The sequence below is a fragment of the Bombyx mandarina genome, chromosome 19 (assembly GCF_030267445.1).
Source record: "Bombyx mandarina strain Sakado chromosome 19, ASM3026744v2".
NCBI lineage: Eukaryota > Metazoa > Arthropoda > Insecta > Lepidoptera > Bombycidae > Bombyx > Bombyx mandarina.
This window is the reverse complement of record NC_143225.1, coordinates 2,215,137-2,240,711: the sequence shown is the minus strand read 5'-3', so window position 1 is coordinate 2,240,711 and position 25,575 is coordinate 2,215,137. Positions and strand designations below refer to the sequence as shown.

The 25,575-nt window shown below is 39.9% G+C and overlaps 1 protein-coding gene across 1 annotated transcript; it reads left to right on the top strand.

The window, feature by feature from the left end:
• The first annotated feature begins 1,870 nt into the window (after positions 1-1,870).
• On the top strand, positions 1,871-24,786 carry muskelin (muskelin 1). Its single transcript, XM_089735220.1, has 14 exons — positions 1,871-2,176; positions 4,284-4,496; positions 5,008-5,209; positions 5,297-5,489; positions 6,493-6,671; positions 7,978-8,098; positions 11,127-11,353; positions 12,543-12,706; positions 13,311-13,449; positions 13,799-13,987; positions 14,061-14,255; positions 18,185-18,424; positions 19,381-19,542; positions 19,943-24,786. Exons 1-14 carry the CDS (start codon positions 2,097-2,099, stop codon positions 20,165-20,167), a joined length of 2,529 nt encoding a protein of 842 aa, XP_089591346.1. The 5' UTR covers positions 1,871-2,096; the 3' UTR covers positions 20,168-24,786.
• Positions 24,787-25,575: the final 789 nt, after the last annotated feature.

The following is a 25,575-nucleotide window of genomic DNA, read 5'->3' as shown; positions in this document are numbered from 1 at the left end:
GGCGTGATTGGCGTACTCAATGTTTCTCTTAGCTCGATCACCATATTCGCCCCTATGATGTGTGTTAATAATTGTGGCTTCTCCGACATATATATTTATGTATATACTTCTTATCTTTTTATAATATTCGTAATATCTTTTTTTGCTTTCGGTGATATATTTTGCAGCTCTACTATTTAATTCATAGTTTATACCTTAAATTGATATAGATCTATACTTCTATACTAATATTATAAAGAGGAAAGATTTGTTTGTTTGTTTGTTTCGAATAGGCTCCGAAACTACTGGACCGATTTGAAAAATTCTTTTACCATTAGAAGCCGACATTGTCCCTGATGAACATAGGCTACTTTTTTTTATTTTTTTGTTTGGTTTCATGTGTGTTTTAATGTTTCCGAAGCGAAGCGAGGGCGGGTCGCTAGTATAAAATATTTATATAAAATATTTACAACTGATATATTAAAAATTAATTTTGTACAGTGTAAAATAAACGGGCTATATACGCATGATGCTTGATAGAAGGAAATCAGTTTTTGTATTTAATAATTTACTGTATTAATTCATTTATGTATTTAAAAATAATTTGCATTTCAATAATACGTCTCACTTTAAGTAGATTGTTCACTTTTAACAAAATTATGCTTTATGCTCGTTTAAAAGCTAACTACGCTGTAACTGGTTCGTTGAAAAGCGTTGTGAATGGTCAAAAGGTCTCGTTACGGTGCCATAAATCTCAAAACTCCCAATGTGTTAGCGCTTACTTCGGTGGTAAAGGATCATTTCCAGTGTGACCGTTTTTAGTATATTCAATACCAAATTGGTATAATTTGGGCTCCGTAAAATTCGTTTTTTTTTTGTATCCTCTCATATTCTGGTAATTTTTGGTATATTTTTAGCTTTCAACATTTTTAAGCACACTATTGATATATTTTTGAATTGGGCGGGCAACACTAATTTTTATTCATTCGTATGTCGTTCACATAATTTTGTCTTTGTCTGATGTTTACCGCAACTGTATAATTTTGTCTCTTTCGAACGGTTAATGCTAACAAAACCGCGAATCGTGCTTTAGCTACATATTATTAATATCTATGTTTCATGCTCTACGTCGCGGGGAATTACCTACTGAAACTTAAAAAATGATTTCTAGCAATAAGTGCCTATACAGGGGACCACGGATTTTTTCGTTCTTTATTTATGTCTGTGTTATTGTGCGTGTGTAGTGAAGATAACGAAGTGCAGGTACGATCAGAAATATAGATCTGAATGGGAAAAAATCCTGAATTTTCGTCATGGTTGACAAAAGATAAAAATATTGAGAATGCCTTGTGTTAAGCTTGTGTAGCAACATTTCTGAGCAGAATCGCAACAATTAAAAGTCATGCGGAGTCTGAAAAACCTCGGCAGCCGCGTGACTACGATTAGTAATTTTTACTTTTTTGGGAGATTTTGAGGTACCGGCTACGAATAAATAATAAGTCGTAGGGTACCGGCGACAGAATTTAACATATAAAAACTATTTATATCGAATAATAGTTTTTTGGCATATCGGATAAATTCGGGGTATATTCACCCTTTCATCGAATGGATTGTAACTACATATTAAATTTTCATTCTTTTCGTTACCATAGTGTGATAGACTAGTGGGAATTGCTTTAATGATAATTTTTATAATCGAGTTTAAAATGAAACATAAATATATATATTTCTTTCGTGACCACAAATGTGTTAGATACATATTCGTCTTGTAGTTATAGTAGATCACCATTTTTTAGAGTGGCCACACTGATAATTTCATACAATCTTCATTCTTCATTTCACTCCATATTATAATTTTTCATAAAAATAAGAAATTTAAATTAAAATAAGATGTGACTTTAAGGTCTTAGTTACCAGGTCAAAAAATCCCTTAAAAAATACAATCTTCAGTTTGACCTAAAGGTCTAGATACCAGGCTATAAACTGAGAAAAAATACAATCTTCATTGTGTCAAAGTCAGTTGAGCAGTCATAGTGCTGTGTGATTATTGTTTTTAGTTGCTTTAAAAAAAGGACAACAAAATTTGTACCTGGTGTGCATCCAGTAATTACATAAATATGGAAGATAAATACGAGACGGTGCAGCTTTCGTACTCTATACACAAATGCTCGAGCCATTCCTCGGGCTATGTTCCAGAGTAAGTGTAAATTTTTCATTAGGCCTAATTTGAGAAGACTGATTCGGTATTTTCAAGTTTTTTTCCCACAATTTTTTTATAATAATATTGTGTTTTTGCGTCATATAAACCGTCCCTTACATTATACTATAAAATTGCAATGCATCATGAAAGCAAAATTTCGCGTGGTATTTTTAGTCCTACAGGTACGTCCATTTATTTGCCTTCTTCTCGTGTTATTTTCATATTATGCTTATCTGGTTCTAACAAACTATCTGTAACTGAATATTTCATAATCGTTATTCTAAATTAAAAGATAGGAAGTGTGATTTTTCACTTTGTCAAAATATGTGGAACTACAAACACTAAAAGATATTTTAAAATTATTGAAATTTTATATTTGTTACAGTACACATAAATGACTGAGTAAAAAAATGTGCAGTTATAAAATATAAAAAAAATCATGATAGACATTGTAAAGTAAATAAAAAATTATGATTATTAGATACTTAACACACCATATCTATTTCGTTAATAATCCCCACACAAGTTTTGTTTTAGAGGAAAAAAGTCTTTAAATTAATAAAATACAGTTAAGCTCTTACAGGATCTGACATCTGATCAGACATCAGATTGTAAATACCATTGTCCTTGATGCAACTTAATAAATAAATAAATAAATAAAATAAATATTGATACACCTAATTATATTTGTTCTAATAAAAACTTTTATAATCTTGGGCTTCATCTCTGCCCAGTTTTAAATTGAATAATTAGAAAGAATTGTTTTAACAAAACATAGCTGTACACAATGCACACTTTATACACACATACATTAACATCAATTATTATATTGTCATTTGGAGGACGTTTACAAATTTACTGATTTATTTGTCTGCCTTTGGGTGATGCAAGAATGCATTGAATTGTATACGTTAGATATGTTCAACTTTTTATGCAAATGAAATAATCAATTATACAGCTTTATAACTTTTATTATGTTAATTGAATAAAGACTGTTGGTTGACTTAAAGAGGGAGTCACATACTAATTAAAACTAATTATAATTCAATATTTTGTAGTCTCATGGTCACGGTCATTGTATGTAAAGTATTCAAAATTACTGAAATAATAAAATGAAAAGTTATAAAAAAGAGTTTAAACCTCATAAGTAGGTAGCTTTTATTATGTTGAGAGAACAGAATACAGTACCAAGTCACATTCTGTATTGAATATACAGTTATTTTGTAGCACACAATTGTCTCAAGATGGGTGATGACACTTGTCATGAGCCTTCTCAACTTCTCAATAGATGGGCCAGATGCTCACCTTGCTATCATCTGAGCTATATCATCATACCGTATGTAAACATCTAAGTAATAACAGAACTAAAAATCAAACCAACATAAATTATAATAATAGTTATTGCGACAAAAACCTCAAGTCAAAAAATTGTGGCGTTTGAATTATGTTGCTTGAAGGCTCAAGTAACCACTCAACATTTAACTAATCAATCGGGGAAATCTGCCACTTTGTCCTAAGCAATGTATTTTCTAATATTATTGTGTAGCATGATCTAGATCTGGTGTTTAACAATTATTAATGAATGGCAGATCTAGAAGGCACATTATTAAACATTTTAGTACTGAAAGTCACACCAAAAATCACTTACAGAAAATAATAATTGTTTACTTCAAATCTGAATATTCCATAAACAATATGAAAAAGTTTTAAGCAAAATTAATTTGTGAAGAATATAAGAAATAAATGAGCATTTCAGGAATTCAGTACTACGTACCTAACACATGAATGGCTGTATTAATGAAGGAATAACATTGTATAATAATATTTATATAATATGCATAGTTAATGAACACTTAAGAAATAGACCTTAAGTCTTAAGGTGGATGGCAATATTCACTTTGTGATAATGTAACCACTTAACACCCGTAGATTCTTGAGCTGGTTCAACTGTAGATACAATAAAAACTTCTTTGTTTAATAGTACTACTCAAATAGTTAGGTAGAATGATTAGAAGTTGCTGAATGGAGCAGAAGTAATCTAATGTAGCAGTTAAGGTATCGAGCTGCCCATACATCTTATAAAATTCAAATTTTTCTTTTTCAGAAACATAATAGTGAATCAACCATCGGATCCATTGTCAAGGTGGTTCACAGACTGCTGCGTTTCACCACAATTCATAGTTATAAAACTGGACTCTCCCTCTATAGTTGAAACAATCAAATTCGGAAAATATATCAAGGCTCTCGTTAGTGATCTCAAAAAGTTTCAGGTCTATGGTGGAACAGAAGATAGCAATATGTCTCTGCTGTTGACTGCGTGAGTTGTTGGCTTGTTTGTATAGGATAATAAGCTATTTTCATTTTGTAATAATTAATTAAGCAAGACGTAATTTGTTGTAAATTGGACTTGACGTATATACAGTATTAACAACACAAACACTCACGGTATTGAGAAAACACTTTCTAACGTTTTATATCTTGATGGTTTGTTTCACAAGTATAAGTTAGCAATTGTAATAATATATAATTATTATAATAATAATAAGCCTCAAACTGTCAAGACTATAATGAACAAGGATCCACATAACCAAGACTGCTCTGTCAAGAGCAACTGACTATGATGAAGCTGGTTAACTTGTGGTGTAACAATTTGCGCTCATAGCAATTCTCAATATTTACTGAATGAAATTTTCATCTTGAGTCTTTGAGTGAATGCTGTTTGCACCAGGCTTATTATTGGGGCTATGCTCCCGTTATTTGATCTCCATTTGATCTCCATTTGAAATACTCTGAAACATACTAGAAATGAAATTTGTAATTATTCACAGTGGCTTGAAGAAAGACAGTACACCGGAAACATTCAGATTGAGGCACAGGACACAGGAAGGGTTCTACTTCCCGGTTGAATACCTAAAGATTGTCCCACTACAGTCTTGGGGCCCTCCCTACAATTATACCATATGGTACATAGAGTTACATGGCAAAAATCAGGCAGAACTTCTGAATGATGCACTGGAGACAATTTATTTGGTAGGTTTTTTTTTTTTTTTTAACGTGTGTTAAAATGCGTTAACTTGCCATTTGAAATGAACACTTATTCTGTATCGTAATTTACAGCGAAAAGAAGAAGAGGCAGTACGATTGTTACTAAAACACTTGAGGCGGAGACGCTACAAGGATGCTTTCGAAGCTTTGTCTAGAGAAAGCGGAGTGCAGCTCGAAGGGCCAACACAGACTAAACTCTGGAACGCTTTAGTCGAGAATGGTGACTATCAGGCGGCCGAGAAAATTTTCGAACAAGCCGTTAATGGTGAGATATGAAATTCATAATTAAAAAAAACAAAATCAAAAAGTTTTTATTCACCTAGGCCTTCACGGGCTTTTAAAATGTTATGCAAGAAACTCAGAGTTATCTGAATTTAAATAAATGTCCAAAGATGTATGTATAAATATCGGAACATTGTTGAAAAGTCCAGATTATTATAATAAGAACCCAACTCGAAAAACTAGGCCTGGTTTATCAAGTACTAAACAATGTTCTGTCTGTCTTGTTACTATATATTAGGGAAAGTAAAGTAATTAGGACATCGCCTAAAAAAAAAGTATAAGTGATTCGTAGTACACGCATCGTCCAGGCAATACTGTTGTTAAATTAATGTACATTAAGGTCTTCACAGATAATTAAAAACATTGTTACTCTATACCTCTGTTCTCTGTGCCTTTATCAATGCTAGATGCCGTCTAGCTGAATCGGAAGAAAATAGTCCTTTTCTTTCATCCCGTTTGAAAAGGAAGTCGTGGCGAAACTTTGGCTCCGTCACGCGAATGCGCCGCTAAAAAATTCAGGGAGGCCATGATCCCCGCCATAGGAAAACAGATTGTACTATCTATACATATTTATAAATAAAATTGGAGTGTCTGTTTGTAATATTGAAATAACCGTTTTTTATATATGCGGTACATACACCAAAATAGCATTTTTTACAATTTTGTTTGTTCCGGCTAATCTCTGGAACGGCTGGACCGATTGTGACGAGACTTTCACTGATAGGTAGCTGATGATATAAGGAGTAATTTAGGCTACTTTTTTTAGACTAGCTTCGCCCAACGGCGTCACCCGCAGTTACTGTCTTACCGCGCGCAACATGGCGGGCTTCGCCTATCAATAACAAAATTTAATGTTTCCGAAGCGAAGCGAGGGCGGGTCGCTAGTTTTTACATAAAAATGAACATTTTATTATTTTATATAGAGCCGCTTTTATTGAAGCGTCCTAAAAAGTAAAGAAATAAAAATATTCGTGTCGTCGGTGCAGATGGCGAGTTAGAGTGGTACATGTCGTGGCAGCCGTACCGGCCGGAGTGGCGCGAGATGTCGGCGTGCTCCGCGCAGGTGGAGGAGCGGCTGCGCAGCGGGGACGCGCACGTGGCCGGGCCCCCCGCCGCGCCGCACGACCTGCTGTGCGCCGACCGCGAGCCCAGGCCCGACGCCGCCGTAAGTCGCGCTACTTGACTCGCCCTCAACTTATAAGGCATTTTATACTGGGTGTTAGGAGACAGACGATAGTTCGAATGACACTTGACTTGGTTCTGCCCCTGGAATTGCTGTAGCTGTTTTTGATTATGTGTTTCATTGCTGGTTTTTTTTTTTAAATAAAGTAAGTCGTCGTGGCCTAAAGGATAAGACGTCCGGTGCATTCGTGTTGAAGCGATGCACCGGTGTTCGAATCTCAGGCGGGTACCAATTTTTCTAATGAAATACGTACTCAACAAATGTTCACGATTGACTTCCACGGTGAAGGAATAACATCGTGTAATAAAAATCAAACCCGCAAAATTATAATTTGCGTAATTACTGGTGGTAGGACCTCTTGTGAGTCCGCGCGGATAGGTACCACCGCCTTGCCTATTTCTGCCGTGAAGCAGTAATGCGTTTCAGTTTGAAGGGTGGGGCAGCCGTTGTAACTGTACTGAGACTTTAGAACTTGTATCTCAAGGTGGGTGGCGCGTCTACGTTGTAGATGTCTATGGGCTCCAGTAACCACTTAAAACCAGGTGGGCTGTGAGCTCGTCTACCCATCTAAGCAATAAAAAAAAATGATTTTTTTTATGAAACTGTCGTTTCAATTAGCTGTACTAACATGATAGAGCGTAAATAATGCTAATAAATTGTTTTAAAAGTATGATTTTTTTAAAATCAGGATCGATTTTTTTTCCATTCCATCATCAAAGATGTCATTAGTACAATTGTCTGTCTTCGTTTCCGGAAGCGGTCTCCTAACACACAGTATACAACTTGAAATACCATATTTTTTTTGTGAAAATGTAAGATCAGTTTAAAGAAAAAAGGGTCGTCGTGAGAACATCTACGATACGACCCATCCACTTTTACCTTGACATTTTAATTTGACCAATTTGATTAATTAAACCAATTGTGAATGGCCATTATTGAGAACGATATTCGGAACTATTTATTTTTCATTCGAATTCCCTATAAGTGGCTCGTTGTGATATTTCTAGTTAATTTGTAATCGATCAGGTTACTGTTCTTGATGATTCACCTTCTCAACCTTACCCACAGACACAGCCCACTGAGTTTCTCGCCGGATCTTCTCAGTGGGTCGCGTTTCCGATCCGGTGGTAGATTCTGCGAAGCACTACTCTTGCTAGGGCCAGTGTTAGCAACGTCGTCAGGTTTGAGCCTTGTAAGCTCATCTACTAATTAAGGTTACGCTGAAATAGCCTCTCAAGAATCTCCGATTAAGTAGGAAAAAAAACGTTTCTTGAATTATCGACACCAGGGTGCGGCACCAGTGAGCAACGAGCTGTTCGAGACATGCGACCTGGCCTGTGGCCTCACTGCCTGCTGCAACAAGCCGGGCCCCAGAGGCGGACACCAGCTGGTGGTCGATTCTACAACCGGTGAGGAAATTATCTATATATGCCTTGTTATGTAACATGTTATTGTTGTATAACAAGGCATATTATAAAGTTAAGGATTATCTACTAGATGGCACTACGTGGGAATGAGGCGTTCGCTCCTGGCCTTTTCATTTTTCATTATTATTATTATTATTTTGTAATTGTATTTTTTTTGACTTGTTTTTTCGTTTATTGCAAATATTGTTACTTATTTAAAAAGAAAAGAAAATATTTGAGAAAAAACAAAAAAAAAGCCCGCTGAGCTTTTTTCGCCGGTTCTTCTCAGGACTGTGGTGCTTTTTTGGAACCGGTGGTAGAGTTAACATTGTTATTTGTATTTTGACATTCAACAAGTGTGTCATACTGACATCTAAGTTGAAATAAATGATTTTGAATTTGAATTTGAATATACTAATATATAAATCTACAGTGGTTTTTACGGATGTTCCGTTATAACTACTGAACCATGCATCCGATTGACTTGAAACTTGGTATCCATGTAGAAAATACATATCGACGCTTGAAAGGCAAACGTGTCTAAGCGACAATACCTGCTTTGTACATAAATGATAGGCAATAACCATATTCGATGCGCAAAAAAAAAATTTCTGGGTCTATTAAAATCATTTCAATCCTACAGATAGATTCGTTAAAATATAATTTTTTTCAGGTATTTCAACTTTAAATTAGTCTACTGTAAAGTTCACGCATTGTCGCTTAGTCACGTTTGCTTTTCAAACGTCAATATACTTAATGGATAGGCTAATATTTATGACTGTTGGACTCCCTACACCAGTTGCGGGGGCGTTAATGATGAGAATCTTTGGGGGTGAGAAATAATAACTAGTCAGGTCATAAGTATTGTCACACAGTAAAAACTTTTCTTTTAGAATGCTGGCCACAAAAAAGTTTATTGAATTCGAATTTCGAATTGTTCATGAAAATAAAAATGTATACTTTTAGAATTTTACTCATTTTTAAATATGGAGTGGACGCTTAAAGAAGACCGTGTTGCAGTTATTGCGTTGCATCGTTGCGGTTACGCGCCAATTCAAATTTTTAACATACTGAAAAATTTTAATATAACCAAAAGATTCGTTTATCGTACCATCAAACGATACAATGAAGACTCTAGTGTAGATGACAGGTCAAGAAGTGGTCGCCCTCGGTCTGTTAGGACTCCAGCAGTGATAAAAGCTGTGAAGGCGCGCATTCAAAGAAATCCCAAACGTAAGCAGAAACTGTTGGCCCTTCAGATGGGGTTAAGCAGAACCACGGTGAAAAGGGTGTTAAATGAAGACTTAGGGCTTCGGGCATATCGAAGAAAAACAGGACATCGTTTGAATGCTCGTCTAATGGACCTGAGACTGAAGAGATGCCGCGCTTTGTTGAAGCGGTACGCGGGAAAAAAATATCGGGAAATTCTTTTTTCGGATGAAAAAATTTTTACCGTAGAAGAGAGCTACAACAAACAAAATGATAAGGTGTACGCACACAGTAGTGAAGCAGCGAGCAACCGTATTCGGCGTGTCCAACGAGGTCATTTTCCATCCTCGCTCATGGTATGGTTGGGAGTTTCTTATTGGGGCTTAACAGAGGTACATTTTTGTGAGAAAGGTGTAAAAACGAATGCAGTTGTGTATCAAAATACAGTCCTGACGAACCTTGTGGAACCTGTTTCTCATACCATGTTCAATAACAGGCACTGGGTATCCAACAAGATTCGGCGCCAGCTCATAGAGCGAAGAGCACACAAGACTGGCTGGCGGCGCGTGAAATCGACTTCATCCGGCACGAAGACTGGCCCTCCTCCAGTCCAGATTTGAATCCGTTAGATTACAAGATATGGCAACACTTGGAGGAAAAGGCGTGCTCAAAGGCAGCCGCCGATATTGACATGGACCTCGTTCGTGCTGCGATAGACGACTGGCCGCGCAGATTGAAGGCCTGTATTCAAAATCACGGAGGTCATTTTGAATAAACTTTAGTGTCATAAGAATCTATGTTTTATTAAGTTCATTTTGGTATATGAATGGTTACATAATGAATAAACTTGTTTCAATTATTTTACATTAAACATGTGACAGAATTTATGACCTGACTAGGTAATGTTAATTTTAAATGCCCAGCGAAGCGGACGGGTACAGCTAGTCATATATAACATTGAAGGTGGCGTGTTGCGAGTCCGCACTGACCTGGACCACCGTTCTGCACAAATCTACCGCGAAACGATAATGCTTTCAAATTTAAAGACAACTGAATTGTAATACAAACGAATCTTCGTCGCCATGGCTCATGTTGGCCGCCAGCAGCCTTTGATGTCTATGGGCTCTTGTAAACAATTCATGTCAGATAATCTGTGAGTTGAGCTCATCTATAGCATCAATGATGAAAAGAAGCCGGATAGTAATTACTCTGTGAATGATTTAGTGGAAACTTGCTATGACAATATTCGAACCCCCGTCCATTGAACAACGACATCGGCTCGCTGGTAGATGTGCTGATCACAGTGAATATTACGTGAAATTGCGTACGTAAAGGAATGAAAGAAAAGAACAATGCCCATTTTCTTTGGGCGATTGGGCCCCTAAAAAAAGTGGTCGTGTCATGATGATTTTAACTTAATTTGATAGACAAAGAAGATATCGATTCATATTGAGAAAACGATTTTTATATTCTCACCCAGGTTTAAGAGAAATCTGTTTTTTTCTGCAGCTAAAATTAAGTAGTTAATTGTTTTCTTCGAATTTGTCTGCCTATTGGCGAATTTAAAAACTATGAATGATGGAAGTACTCAGTTTTCGGATGTTATCAAATAAGTAATTTATTTTTTTGTAAAACAATGCCAGGGTCGAAGAAATGTTGATACATAAACTAAACAACGTGAAAAATAAGGCATAGTTTTTCAATTACAAATAGTTTTGACACAAAGTTGGCCCACTTTTGGGCATTGTCCTTTGATGTGCACATGACAATTCGAACACGCGAATAAAATATTCGAATTTACTTGATGATGTCCCCTCTCTAGGCACCCTCTATCTGTTCGGTGGCTGGAACGGGACTGAGGACCTGGACGACCTGTGGTCCTACAGCACCAAGGGCGAGCGCTGGACGCTGCTCTGCAGGCACAGCAGTCTCGTCGGCGGCCCCACGCCCCGCTCCTGTCACAAGATGGTGTTCGATCCCGTGCACAGACGGCTCTACACCCTGGGACGGTACCTGGACAACGCTCAGAGGGTGCCCAGCAATATGAATGTGAGTATGGCGGTGACGCGTCCTAGTGGTCTCGCAGTAGTCGAAATTCGACTATAATTAATTGAAATTATAAATTTGAACATATTTAAGGTACTATTGTAAAGATTATTTATACTTCTTTATTCAAAGATTTCGCCAAGACTACACTATTTAGACAAACAATATTTAATCTATTCTCAATTTGACCACAGACTATAAGCAATAAGAAAAAAATTACAATGAACAAATAGTATGCGTGGAGTGTGTGTTAAATACATCATAGTGTGTGTAATGTTTTTTTTATTGATTTAATGAATTTTTAATTTAAAAAAATATTAACATTCTGCACTCCTTCTGTTATATTCTGTATAAGTGTGGGAAATTTCATACTCCTCCGTCCGTGCAATTTTAGTAAAAAGGCGTACACAGTTTTTGCTTCACATATTAATATATAGATGTATAGTCCTAACTTTTATGTAACGAGTGCAACACTCTTTTTTTTTTGTTTATCTTTATTTAAGAGATTATTCACTTTGTGAATATGTCACTCCATTGTGCAACAAAAGATAGTAACAAAAAATTATATAAAAAATAAAGAAAACTGTTATAGTCTCTGAAGGCCCACCAACACGTATTTTATAAAGTGACTTAGCCATTTCGGATTCCGGAAAGGCTAATACGCAATTTACACCTCCAACTTGTCGAAAATCTGTATGTTTTGCAAAGAACTGTTGTCTCAAATCATCATTCCGCGCACACTCCATCATAATGTGCAAAGCGTCTTCCACTACATCACAAACTGAACATTTGGGATCAGGAGCCTTCCCCATTAAATGAGCAAATTTATTGAGTGGGATGTGCCCGGAACGAAGTCTGAAAACAGTCACTAGGGTGGTTCTATTAAGGTTACAAGAATCAAACCATGGCGTTTTCCATGGTAGACTTTGAATTGTTTTGTACCACACGCCTTTTTCCAAAGACCTTTCATCGAAATATACCTTCCATAGAGTGTAACACTCTTACTAAACGCGCTAGACCCCTCCCCCATCCACACCCCCACCTGCAGCGCCGTCATCAGCCAATCAAGCGTCGTTAAGAATGCTTTGAATTTTTGGAGATAACCTGCAGACGGAGAAAAGTTCGGATATGCATTTTGCCTTCCCCCCCGGTGCTTCGTGTGATACAATGCCTCCCCCTCGTCTCCCCCCAGAGCGACCTGTACATGTACGACGTGTGGACGGGCGAGTGGTACCTGGTGTGCAGCGACACGGCGAGCGCGGGGGGGCCGCGGCTGGTGTTCGACCACCAGATGTGCATCGACGCCGACACGCAGACCATATACGTGTTCGGGGGGAGAGTGCTGCCGGCCAACACGTATGTAGTCTTATACTTTACAGCTGATGGGGTGTCTTGTGTGCTCGCATGGGAAGATACCACTACCATGTGCTCCTACGTAAACGGTGAGAAGTAGAACTGAGACTTAGACCTCATGTCTCAAGGCACCATGTGCCATGGGGGTATTTAGAATGTTTATTGCTTACTGTACCTGTTCCTTGTACCGGTTATGTTCCGAAGGGCTTACGCAAAGATGATTCGAGCAATGTATTCACAGTAGTTTAGGCACAGGATTATTTTTTCATTTCAAATTTTAACCACGCTGTAGGTTGCGACCAGGTCAATGACCATTATTATTAATATTTTTGGTTCTTTAAATTATTGCTATGTAATGTATGATATGGATTATTTTATATGTGGACTCATCCGCCATGCGAACATATGGCCCACCTGATGTTGAGAGGCTACCGTCGCCCATGGACTTCAGCAACGTCAGGGGTAGAAACAAGCCGCTGCCTACCGTTAGTACTTTCCACAAGCATACGAAGAAGGACATGACATTGCGCTCGGGAAACAAAAACCTTGAACACATTTGAGAAGCACTCGCTTGATTAACACAGTATGGTGGAATTGTGTCCTACAGTGAGGAGGTAGTGAGCCCGCAGTATTCGGGCCTGTACGCGTACTACATCTCCACCGGCACCTGGCAGCTGCTGCTGGCCGACAAGCACGACGAGGACGCCCCGCAGCCCAGGGTCTCGCACTCCATGCTGTTCCACCCGGTGAGAGCCGGACCACTAGCTTTGATAGTTGAAAACTTTACTGGTGGTAGGACGTCTTGTGAGTCCGCGTGGGTAGGTACCGCCGCCCTGCCTGTTGCTGCCGTGAAGCAGTAATGCATTTCGGTTTGAAGAGTGGGGCAGCCGTTGTAACTATACTGATGCCTTAGAACTCATATCTCAAAGTGGATGTCGCATTTACGTTATAGATGTCTATGAGCTCCAGACATCCAGTAACCACTTAACACTAGGTGGGCTGTGAGCTCGTCCTCCCATCTAAGCAATAAAAAAAACCTCGAAACTTAAAAATGGTTTTGTGGCATGGGTGGATGACGTCAGCGTGTGTGCGCAGGTGCAGCGGCGCCTGTACATATTCGCGGGGCAGCGCAACAAGGAACACCTGCTGGACCTGTGGTGGTACGAGGTCGGGTCGGGGGCGTGCGGCGCCTTGTGCCGCTGCGGTGCCGCGCCGCCCCCCGCCGCCGGCTTCACGCAGCGCGCCACGCTCGACCCCGACACCGACCAGATGTTCGTGCTGTCCGTGAGTGACCCTCCGCGCGTACTCCAACTGTCTTGTCCTGAACGTTGATATAATCTGTGAATTCCTCTCGCAGGGCATGAGCAAGGAGAAGGAGAAGCGCGTGTACAACACTCTGTGGGTGCTGTCGCTGCGCACGCGCACGTGGAGCTGCCTGTACCGCGCGCACGCCCCCCCGGCCCCCGCGCCCGCGCCCGGCGGCCCCGCCCCCACCTCGCGGGCCCCCACCCCCCGGTTCGCGCACCAGCTGGTCTACGATCCTAACACCAAGGTTACCGAGCATTTTCGCGTCACGCCAAGTTATTCGTAAACCTGACCCGTAGTAATCTGGCGCGCACAGCATGGCGTGTGCGCGGAGCCGACCCACCAGCGGTCCGATCTATATCGTAATCAAAGTAATCTTACTCAAATAAATGACTTATTTTTTATTACTAAAAAGAGGATTAGGCGCCCACTAGTCACTAGCGGAGGAAGAGCTCTAAGAAACTATTTTATGTAAAAACAGAACTGATAACTATTTAATTGCGCACATTACTTTATGTACTAGCCAGGCGTATAAGTCAAAAATCGCAATAAGTCGATTTGAAGTTAAAGATTTATGTATGTACTAGCGACCCGCCCTCGCTTCGCTTCGGAAACATTAAATTTTATTATTGATAGGCGAAGCCCGCCATGTTGCGCGCGGTACGACAATAGCTACGGGTGACGCCGCGGGGTGAAGCTAGTCTAAAAAAAGTAGTCTTAAGTTGCTCCTTATATCATCAGCTACCTATTAGTGAAAGTCCCGTCAAAATCAGTCCAGCCCTTCCAGAGATTAGCCGGAACAAACAGACTGACAGACAGACACAAAAATTGTAAAAAGTGTTATTTTGGTGTATTTACCGTATATATATTTGTAAGCTTGAGGGTAGATATTATCTTGTTGAACACCAAGTAAAACGAAGTCACCTTTGGTTTCTGATTTAATCAACAATATGTTATCTTAACAATTCACTTTAACACTTGTCCAACTTTAACCAGTACGTACAACAGTCACTGAATCACACAACGTAACAACGATATAGTAAGTGCACCGGGCAAACGCAGTCGAACGAATGTTCATTTCAAGGCACGTTCCGCCTTTTTATACTAGCCGGCGCAGCTGGCTTATGAGTCACTTCTGTTGCAGCTGTTGTTTACGAGTGGAACGACACGGCCGGCGCACCTGGCTTGTGTGAGTCACTCCTATTGCACGTGCTATATAACATAAATATCGTTAACGCCGTCACGGCCATACTGACGTGCGCTCGTCCTCGTGCGCGCATTCTTATGGTATGTCTGTGAACAACAAACGTGTTCGTTCATCCTGACATTAACGGATGCAACTTAAAACGTGGTCTATGATATTAACAATCTAGTACGGTTCGGTTCGCATAATTCTTCAGAAAATCCTATACTGGCTATAAATAACCTTCAGACTGCTTACATACCTGGGCCAGTTCATTTAAAACTCTTCAGGTATGTAAGTATGTCCCTTTTAACTTAGACCGGAATTGTTATCCCTTCAGTTTTTCGAACTGGACCGGATAATGCTAGACCGAATCGTAATCCCTGTAGCTAATTGTTGTGGCTAATCTGGATGAAAATCCCTATAGCCAAGCCATTGGACCGGACAGACCCTTCAATGACTTCACACTTTCTTTTTTTTTTTTTTTTTTTTTCTCTTTTTTTTTTTTTGCTAGTCCGGATTAACATCTCTCTAGCCACATACAATTATCTTTTTTTTTTTTTTTTTTTTTTAATCTGCGTGTACGGTAGCGTTTGTTAAAACATTTCTTAAACCAGAACATTTATACGGAATTTCTTCAGAAATAGTGCGAGACCGACCATCGCTTTCTACATTTCCAACACCTGCGCCTGAGGTGCCTGAGCTTACAGACATTGTATCACTACCCACAGACTATGTTTGCTGTATCGCTATTTACCGACAAAAATGTCGCTTCTATTGTCAGTGATAGAGTCGTCATCATTAAGATCAGTTTCATGAACAAGATTAATTAACCCATCTGTGTACGTCGTCACGTCATCGTCACTATAATTTTCAGAAATTTCTAGTAGGCCTGACGGGCCTCGAGGTATTTCACGTAAGTTTTCATGGGGAAATTTGTACACTCTATTAGAACTATTTACATGTCTCAATTTTTACCTATCGTTTTCCAAAACTGCAGTAATGTTGAAGGGACCTTTACATTTTCGGTCAACTTACGAAAACAAAATCCCCAGCGGAAAAGAGGTTGACTTTAGCTTTGCCTCGACTAAACCAAGCTTCTGTTTGTGCCCTTTATTTATGTTTTCGCCGGTCTTCGACCGTGCTAAATCAAGATCTAATCTAGAGGGATTATCACTCTGTTGAAACTTTAAGATATTTCAAGTGAACTACCCTGAACGGCAAACGTCTATTCTATTGGAGTAAACCCTGTTACTCGACAACGTGCACTATTAAGGGCGAGTTGAATATCCCCTAAGTGCTCTTACCATCATGATTGGTCTAAGTTACTTTCAGATCAAAGAGTGACTTGTTCATGAAACCGCTTACCATTGAATAAATTACTATGACTTTGTTTTATAAGACTACATTCTGACCCTGAATGGAACATAAAGGGGAAGCCAAAACCACTTATCTGTAACACACTGAAGCTCTGGAACACAAGTTGACGTCTCTGGTTGCACCTGCCACAGCACCTGGAGTAGTGTCGTTTTTCTTCTTGTAGCGCATGGAACACCCAGAAGCTACATGACTCGCATCACCGCACACGCAACAGCTGACTTGCAGGCGAGAGCCGGGTGCCCACGGATGAGGAGGTTGTTCAGGTTTTGCTTGTGTTAAGTGGTTACTGGAACCCATAGACATCCACAGCGTAAACGCACCACACACCTCCGGCTACACGATGTTACTCCCACACTGAGGAAGCCAACCGCGAACACTTGTCAAGCACGCACAAGCACGCACTTCACCGGAAAAACCTGCATCCGCCAGCGGAACCCGAACACCGCCGCATCGCCAGACACGAACGCACCGGACGTCTTATCTTACAGGTCACGACGACTTCAGATGTGTCAATTTTTCTTCCCCACGGAAACTTGCTTGCTTTCTTGTTTGCTTGCTTGCTGGAGCCCGAAGTCATCGAACGTGTAGTGTTATTGGTATTGAATCGAGTAGATTCTAAAATTTCAGCTACAATTCACAGTCTCATGTCCTGGTTTACTGTACTAGTGCCATGTAACTCTAGCAGTAGTCATTGGCTTAAAAACGATTCGTGTCGGAACTACCCACTCGTCATGACAGATCCATTATTGCGATCGAAGTTTCACTTGAGATTTGCACTTGCCTTAATTTCTTGCAATAGCTTGTTACGTGTTGTATTTCCGTTAGTAAATGCCATGTGATGAAGTCGACAGTCAAACTGGGCAACATGAGCCAGAACGTAAGATGTGACGATTTCTTCGTGGCTCAGATCTTCCATCGAGGTAACAGAGACGTTATTACACGACTTACGTATGCTGCATTCACGCTCTTGTGGCGTACCACTACTAGTATTCTGATCTGCATCATGTTTTTTTTTGCTGTACTTCGAACATGTTCAAACACGTCACGCCAGTGAGAGTAGAGTCCTGATCCCACTTCTGATGTAAGCTTGAGGGTAGATATTATCTTGTTGAACACCAAGTAAAACGAAGTCACCTTTGGTTTCTGATTTAATCAACAATATGTTATCTTAACAATTCACTTTAACACTTGTCCAACTTTAACCAGTACGTACAACAGTCACTGAATCACACAACGTAACAACGATATAGTAAGTGCACCGGGCAAACGCAGTCGAACGAATGTTCATTTCAAGGCACGTTCCGCCTTTTTATACTAGCCGGCGCAGCTGGCTTATGAGTCACTTCTGTTGCAGCTGTTGTTTACGAGTGGAACGACACGGCCGGCGCACCTGGCTTGTGTGAGTCACTCCTATTGCACGTGCTATATAACATAAATATCGTTAACGCCGTCATATTCATATGCATGTAGTAAAAAGCGGTTATTTCAATATTACAAACACACTAATTTTATTTATATGTATAGATGTACCCACCCCGGCGACAGGGGTTGGGGTCATATTACGGATAAAGCATCAGACTTCAGGATGTTCATTAGTTAAACGGTTTTGATAGATACATTACCTGTTCGGCGGCAACCCCGGCATACAGAGCAGCCCGCGCCTGCGGCTGGACGACCTGTGGTCGCTGAGGCTGGTGCAGCCGTCGCTGGAGCAAGTGTGGGGCGAGGCGCGCGCCATCCTGCGGGAAGCCTGCTACCGGGAGATGGCCACCCAGCCCGGGGCCACGGTCCAGGCCTTGAGCTACCTGAGGAACGAGCTCAGCAGCGTCATGGACCACACCGATCCCGCACAGGTATCCGCGTGCTACCGATGTGTCCCCCTCCACTATAGGCGGGATTGTTACCCTCTCCTAGTTTTATTAGGCTTATCGGCGCAAATATGACAATTCACCTACTTATTATAAAAATAAAATTAGACGATGACCGGTTTTTTTTTTGATAACGCCATCTTGTGTCTTTAAAGCGGTTAGTTGCCCTCAATTAAGAAAAATAGTATTATTATTCGCCAATATATGTCGGGAAGAGTTGATTATTGAAAACACGAATAAAACAACATTTTCTGAAAATAAATCGTAGCTAGATCGATTTATCGCCCCCGAAATCCCCTGTATACTAAATTTTATGAAAATCGTTGGAGCCGTTTCCGAGATTCAGATTATATACATATATATTAATATACAAGAATTGCTCGTTTAAAGGTATAAGATAATGATTGAATGTGATAATCTGATCATCAATTGATTACTCTGTGTTTGTTACGATGAGAAATTGATATTAAACAGTATGTCATTATCTCTTTTATTGTAATTTCAATAGTTTAAAAACACGTAAATACGCGCCCGTGCTCTATGCGGTTGGTCATTCGTGTCCGAGCCGTACCACAGTACGGATCTCTCTTGAGACGTTGTTACGCTGCTCGTAATATATACGAAGCTCACCAAGTTCTCGTGAAGTTCTCTTTCGGAAACCCAAACATGAGTCATCATCAAGAAATTAATAAGACTTTTAAAAAACATTACGAAGGTTTCGCCTTCGTTAGGCTTTTAATTTAATACAAACCTGTTCATCTGACGTCACGTGCACCACTATCTGACGTCAGCGCACTTCCTGGGATGCGGGCGACACTGGTTGTAGTGAAGAGATCTGTCTTTTATCATCTATCATTGTTCAAACAAGAGTAACATTCGTCCCACTCACACACAGTAGAGTATTGAGCAGTACATTCAAGTGGCGGTGTCGTGTCGCGCAGGTGTCGAGGTTCCAGAAGCTGGCGACGTTGTTGTTCAGCGGCGGCGACGAGGGGGCGGCCCTCCCCTCGCCCCGCGCGCTCTCCCCGCGCCGCACCCGCGCCCTGCTGCGCGCCCGCACGCACCACGCCTCGCACGCACACATCGCGGACGCGCTCGCACAGGTACGCACGCGCTGACGTGTGCCGGCTAGATTGCTGGCAGTATCGTTGTTGTGTTTGTAAGTTACGAACTATTCAACTAGGTACTCATTGTTTTATTAACACTTGCCACATTTCTAATTAATAGATTCATTTTTTTTATTGGTTATTGGTGGACGACCTCACAGACCACCTGGTGTTAAGTGGTTACTGGAGCTCATAGACATCTACAACGTAAATGCGCCATCCGCCTTGACATATGTGTTCTAAGGTCTCAGTATAGTTACTACGGCTGCCGCGCCCTTCAAACCGAAACGCATTACTGCTTCTCGGCAGAAATAGGCAGGGTGGTGGCACTTACCCGCGCGGACTCACAAGAGGTCCTACCACTGGTAAAGTATAACAAGTTTATGCCGTTACGCAGGTGTTGGGCGCTGAAGAACCACAACCGGAATTGACGCTGCCGTTCGAAGAAGCGGGGGAACCTCAGCCGGAGACGTGGGAGGTGGGCGTGGACGAGGACATGACCCCGGACACCCAGTGGCACGCGCGCCAGCCGCGCCTCGCGCTGTACGACACCCTGGCGCAGTACTTCCGGCCCTCCACCGTGCCCCCCCGCGGGGACGTCACCGACCTCGTGGCCCTGTAGCCGCCCTCCCCCGGCCCCCTCCCCCCGCACTGGTTCAACATTGTACATTTAATTCTGTTTTCAAATTATTTCAAAATATTTTGAAGCCTCGTAATTCTTGAATTAATTAGAAAACAGAAGCGCTCTAAATCGACGACATACGTTATTGTCGAAAATTGTGTATTTTTTGTATTGTCTTAGTGCGTTCGCGCGTCAGAACAGCAATTGTATCTGTTGAGATTGAGAATGGGTCAGCATTTTATATTTTTAGTTTATAGAGTTGTTGTGTTCGTTGTGTATACACACGATAGCAAACCGGCGAGCGCAGCTAGTCTGCAGCAACGAGGATTGAGAAAAACTTTTGTGGGAATCCCATTTTTTTCCTATCTATTCTAGTAACCTTCAGAGGTTATACTAGATAACACAGGGCGTGTTGGTGAGCTCTCGGGGCTTAAATCGGAGATGTTGCTAACACTGACCCTAGCAAGAGTAGTGCTTCGCAGAATCTACCACCGGATCGGAAACGCGACATACTGAGAAGATCCGGCGAGAAACTCAGTGGGCTGTGTCTGTGGGTTAATTTACTCGCAAGCGACGGGTTCGACCAGAACGATGACCGGGTGGGAATCCCCGGTTATAGTTTGGTGAATCCAAGTTGTGTTTATCGTTTTATGGGAATAATGCATCTACTCGGTAGGCAGCGGCTTGGCTCTGCCCCGGACATTGCTGAAGTCCATGGGCGACGGTAACCACTCACCATCAGGTGGGCCGTATGATCGTATGTCTACAAGGGCAATAAAAAAAAAAGAAACTTGCTAATAATAAAGATGGGACACGCGTGCATCTCGATACATATTTAATCGATACTTGAATATCGATAAATAAAACGTAAGGTTTATATGAGTACCTGATCGAAGACCAATGAAATTCGATGTTGTAAGAATAGCATAGGTACGTAAAGCTTTGTGTAGTTAGTTTAAGACTATTCTATCTAACACTATTAGATATGTTTCATACGTATATACTCAGTAAATCTAGTTCTTACTAAAGGATTTGAACCACTACGTATTCAGCCGAGGGAAAAGAAAACCCATCAAACAGTCGTTCGTGTTCCTATGTGTTCAATTCGTGAGCTCATGTATGTTCACGACTGCTCACGTTTGGCAGTCAGCAATATATTATATAATATCACTTGTGTTTGTGTTCTAGTGATCAGTGAAAGCTTTTAGGAATATGAAATTTAAAAAAAAGTACTGATAATTTGAATGTAATACCTCTATATTGCTTTTAATTTGAAAAGAGCGTATTCGCTCAAAATTAATTAAGTTCAGAGTAAGTATTTGGTACGTTATTAATAAAGTTAGATTAGTCTACGTGTGCAAGTTAATATGATCGTTGATATAATTCAATAGAGTTCAAATTAACGTGCGAGAGATCGTAACTGCATATCGTCTTCTGGCATTAAAACTGTATAATCTCAAAACTTACTAATTTTACAGGAGAGTGTTTTAAATGTTGAACATGTCATTGTGGTGTTTTTAATATTAATCATCTTTGCAAGATTTTTTTATTTATTTTTTACCAGTTATATTAATCTGTCTTTTAAAGTAAGATAAAATTGTGTATTAATTTTGTTAATAGTCGTCTAAACTACGCTCTCTTGACAGTATCTATGAGAAAAATACTGGTGATACCAAATGATTCCGCATATTAACTCAATTTCGAATATTTTTGGAAATTGTACACTTTTAATGCGAAAAGACGATAATATGATTAAACCAAAAATTATGTCGGAAGTCTTTAGCAGCGGCGCCCGGACGGCGCCCCGGGGCAGCACCGACGCGGCCCGGCAGCTGTCTTGTTTCTTTCATTTATCCTTTAATTTTATTTATGTCTAGTTATTTTATTAAATGTATAATATATTTATACCCGTATCGTCTCCGGACTATTTTAATAAATTTTTGGGTAGTTAGAAAACATTTTACTGTATTTTCATATCTCTACTTCATTATTTCATATTCTTACTGGTGGTAGGACCTCTTGTGAGTTCGCGCGGGTAGGTACCACCGCCCCGTCTATTTCTGCCGTGAAGCAGTAATGCGTTTCGGTTTGAAGGGCGGGGCAGCCGTTGTAACTATACTGAGACCTTAAAACTTATATCTCAAGGTGTGTGGCGCGTTTACGTTGTAGATGTCTATGGGCTCCAGTAACCACTTAACACCAGGTGGGCTGTGAGCTCGTCCACCAATCTAAGCAATAAAAAATAAAAATTTTAGTATTTTCTCTTCCGAATATATAAAAGGGTGTTAGGAGTTCGAGGATGAGCCATTTCCTTTCTGATGTTACAGTTTGAATATTTATCGTTACGTGTAAGTCCGTTTAAATTAATATATTAGCTAAGTACTTTCATTTCATGTATTATATACTATTGTGTAGTTTAAGGTAAATAATAACGGGGTCACACAACTATAAGGATGAATGTAAAATTTTGTGCAATTTAAATTCGACCTTTTTTGTATATGGCTTAAGTTGATTTTAACTTGGCACACGAGTGGAACAGGTCGGAATCCGTAAGTGGCACTGGCGGATCATCAGAGCGGTAGCACGTTCAAACTTCTATCAACTAAGTTAATTAATTTAAAAGAACATTATTTATATAAGACTATAGCAAAGTAAGTTTTTGAGTTTTAAATGTAAAGTCATAGTTGAGGGTAATCTAAATACACGTATTGTTTTGAAAGTATTTTAAATTATTAAAGTCCTTTTTAATTGCTTATTCGAAATTAGCTGCGTTTAGAACTTTGACTGAATCACGCGGAATCAAAGTTGAGGAGTGGTGTATGGCGAGTGGAAAAAACCTTGCAAGCTTAGGCGATCGAGAGAATCAAGTCTCCTGCTGCCTTCTTCACTACTGTCCAATGGAAGAGCTTGTCATGAAGCAATTAGTGTGCCACTGAGCCGTGGACGATGTCTCGGGGTATTTTTTTAACCAACCTATACAGGTACCTCGAGGGGTTATCCCGGCTTTACTAAGTGAGGGGGTGAGCTCATGGGGTTCTATCTGTCGGATTTGCTAACACTAACCCTAGCAAGAGCAGTGCGTCGCAGAATCTACCACCGGATCGGAATCGCGACCCACTGCGAAGATCCGGAGAGAAACTCAGTGGGCTGTGTCTGGGACGGAAGTGTTTAGAAGTGCTAGGAAAATAGTGCATAGACCAAAGCGACGGTGTGGACCGCTCGTGACGCGGGTCCGTTGATGTTACAGAGCGTTGGGCGCGTCTGTCCCGGATTAGTCTCGAGGGGGCGGGTCCGCGGAGTCGCGCCCCCCGGGGGCGTGGCCTGCCGCGCGAGTGAATGTTTTTATTGTCTGTGATAAAAGGCGACTGTGTGTTTTTGTAGTCAATAGGTTATTTGTATACTGTAGGCCGGATCGAGAATGATCTACAAATGTGATTTGCGTTTTGTTCGAACAGAACTCGTTTACTATTCTATTAGTTTTGTTTCGATGTCTATTAATATTCTACTGTGAACGTATGTATTCGTTGATGTCACTTTAGTGTGCTTAGTGCGAGTTTTTTAACGTTCTCGATAGCGTAAAAGTTAACTCATATTTGTATGAAATGGGATCGTTCGCCTACGTCTGCCGCTAGGGGCGCTGTTTCAACTGCATACAAAATTGAGTTAACTTTTACGCTATCGAGAACGTTAAAAAACTCGCACTAAGAACTCTGAAGAAAAGTCGAGAGTAGAAAATATTGTAAAATAATGTACTAGTGTTAATGTGTACTAGGAATTTGTTTAGAATTGATTTAAAATGAAATAAAATAGTTTTGATTTTTGTAGAATCATTACTAAAAATTAATGTTGATATAATCTATTAACTGTAGCGGGAATGAATAGCAATGATATAACTTGCAACTGCGCGCGAGGATATCGCTTTAATCTTACAAAATAACGTCTAGTATTTGTAAACATCATGACATTATTTATAAGCAGTAATTTTTTTTTTTTTAAGAGATTTTATGACCTGGGAACTGAGACCTTTAAGTCATGTCTTATTTTAATTTATATTATTCACATTTTTATGAAAAATGATATTATGGAGTGAAATAAAATGAAGATGATTAATTTGAGACATTAATCAACCGGGATGAAATTAAATGAAATGAATTGAGATGATATGGAATGAAATATAATCTCAGTAAAATGGTGGTCATTTACTAAGATTTTTTCAGTGGACTTTTTGGAGGATCCCGAGAAGTTACGTCCAACAGCTTTGTTTCATTTTCCCACATTTGTGCACTTTCACAGATATTAAACAGTTAAGAAACCACCGTTATTACACATTTAAACCCGAAGAAACACTAAATAGACAAAATAAAACAAATCACACAACTTCACTCCTCGCGTTCCCGCCAAAAAGTCCGCAGTAATATTTACATTTTTATTCTGATAAATTAAATGTAGTTCTTTAAGACGTTTTCATTTGGATAGTTACTTTCAAGTAAATACACGTTGATGAGTATGTAGTACTGTGTTTTATGTATAAATCTTGTGTACATACGTACGTTTTTATAAGGATACATTTTTAATTTATGTACCAATTAATGTACAAAGCAATAAATGTTTACGAACGATATGTTTTGTTTTTTTTTCGCCATAGTTTCAGTAGCCAAGTCGCGGTGGCTCTCCGAAGGATTGGAGAGTCGATCTTTCAACTTTCATAAATATTTTTTTAATTCATAGCATTGTCCTCGAAGATGAAGCTAAAAATATTGTCCTGGTTTCAATTCATGTTATACACGAAACTCTGTTTAACTTACCTTAATACGTTGATGAGAGAACGCGTGTCGGCGACAGAAAGGTTCTTCTCAGTCGTACACTCCTGGCGGAGTGGTCGTAGCTATGCATCTCTTATTACTTGGTTGCGGCTTCTGCGAGGCTTCTCCCTTCTCCATCTCTCTCTATTGGTGGCGGTACGTGTACATTCAGTAAGGGGACACTTTGGTAGATTACTTAAGTCTGTCCACCTTGTGAGATACGCTTCCTTGATCCATTTGTCTTTCCAATGAGCTTTCATTACAGATGATATGTCCAAACATATGAAGGATTCGCAATTGCACAATCGACGAAAGCCTTGTGTTTGATTTGTAGCTCTTTCAAGATGGATACATTGGTAAAGAAAGATCTACAGAAAGCTGGATAGGGTTAATAATCGATTACAATTAAAATTGTACAATGATATCGTCACATGTGGAATACTATTACTACTACTACCAGAAGCTCGTTCAACTAATGCAGAAGAGTAGTACTGCTTTAGAGGATGCGCCAACACTACAATTGAGACTAAATTGGCAATTGACTTCACGTGTAAAAGACGACGGTGGCTTTCACGTGACAATGTCCAAGGGCTTTGGTACCCACTT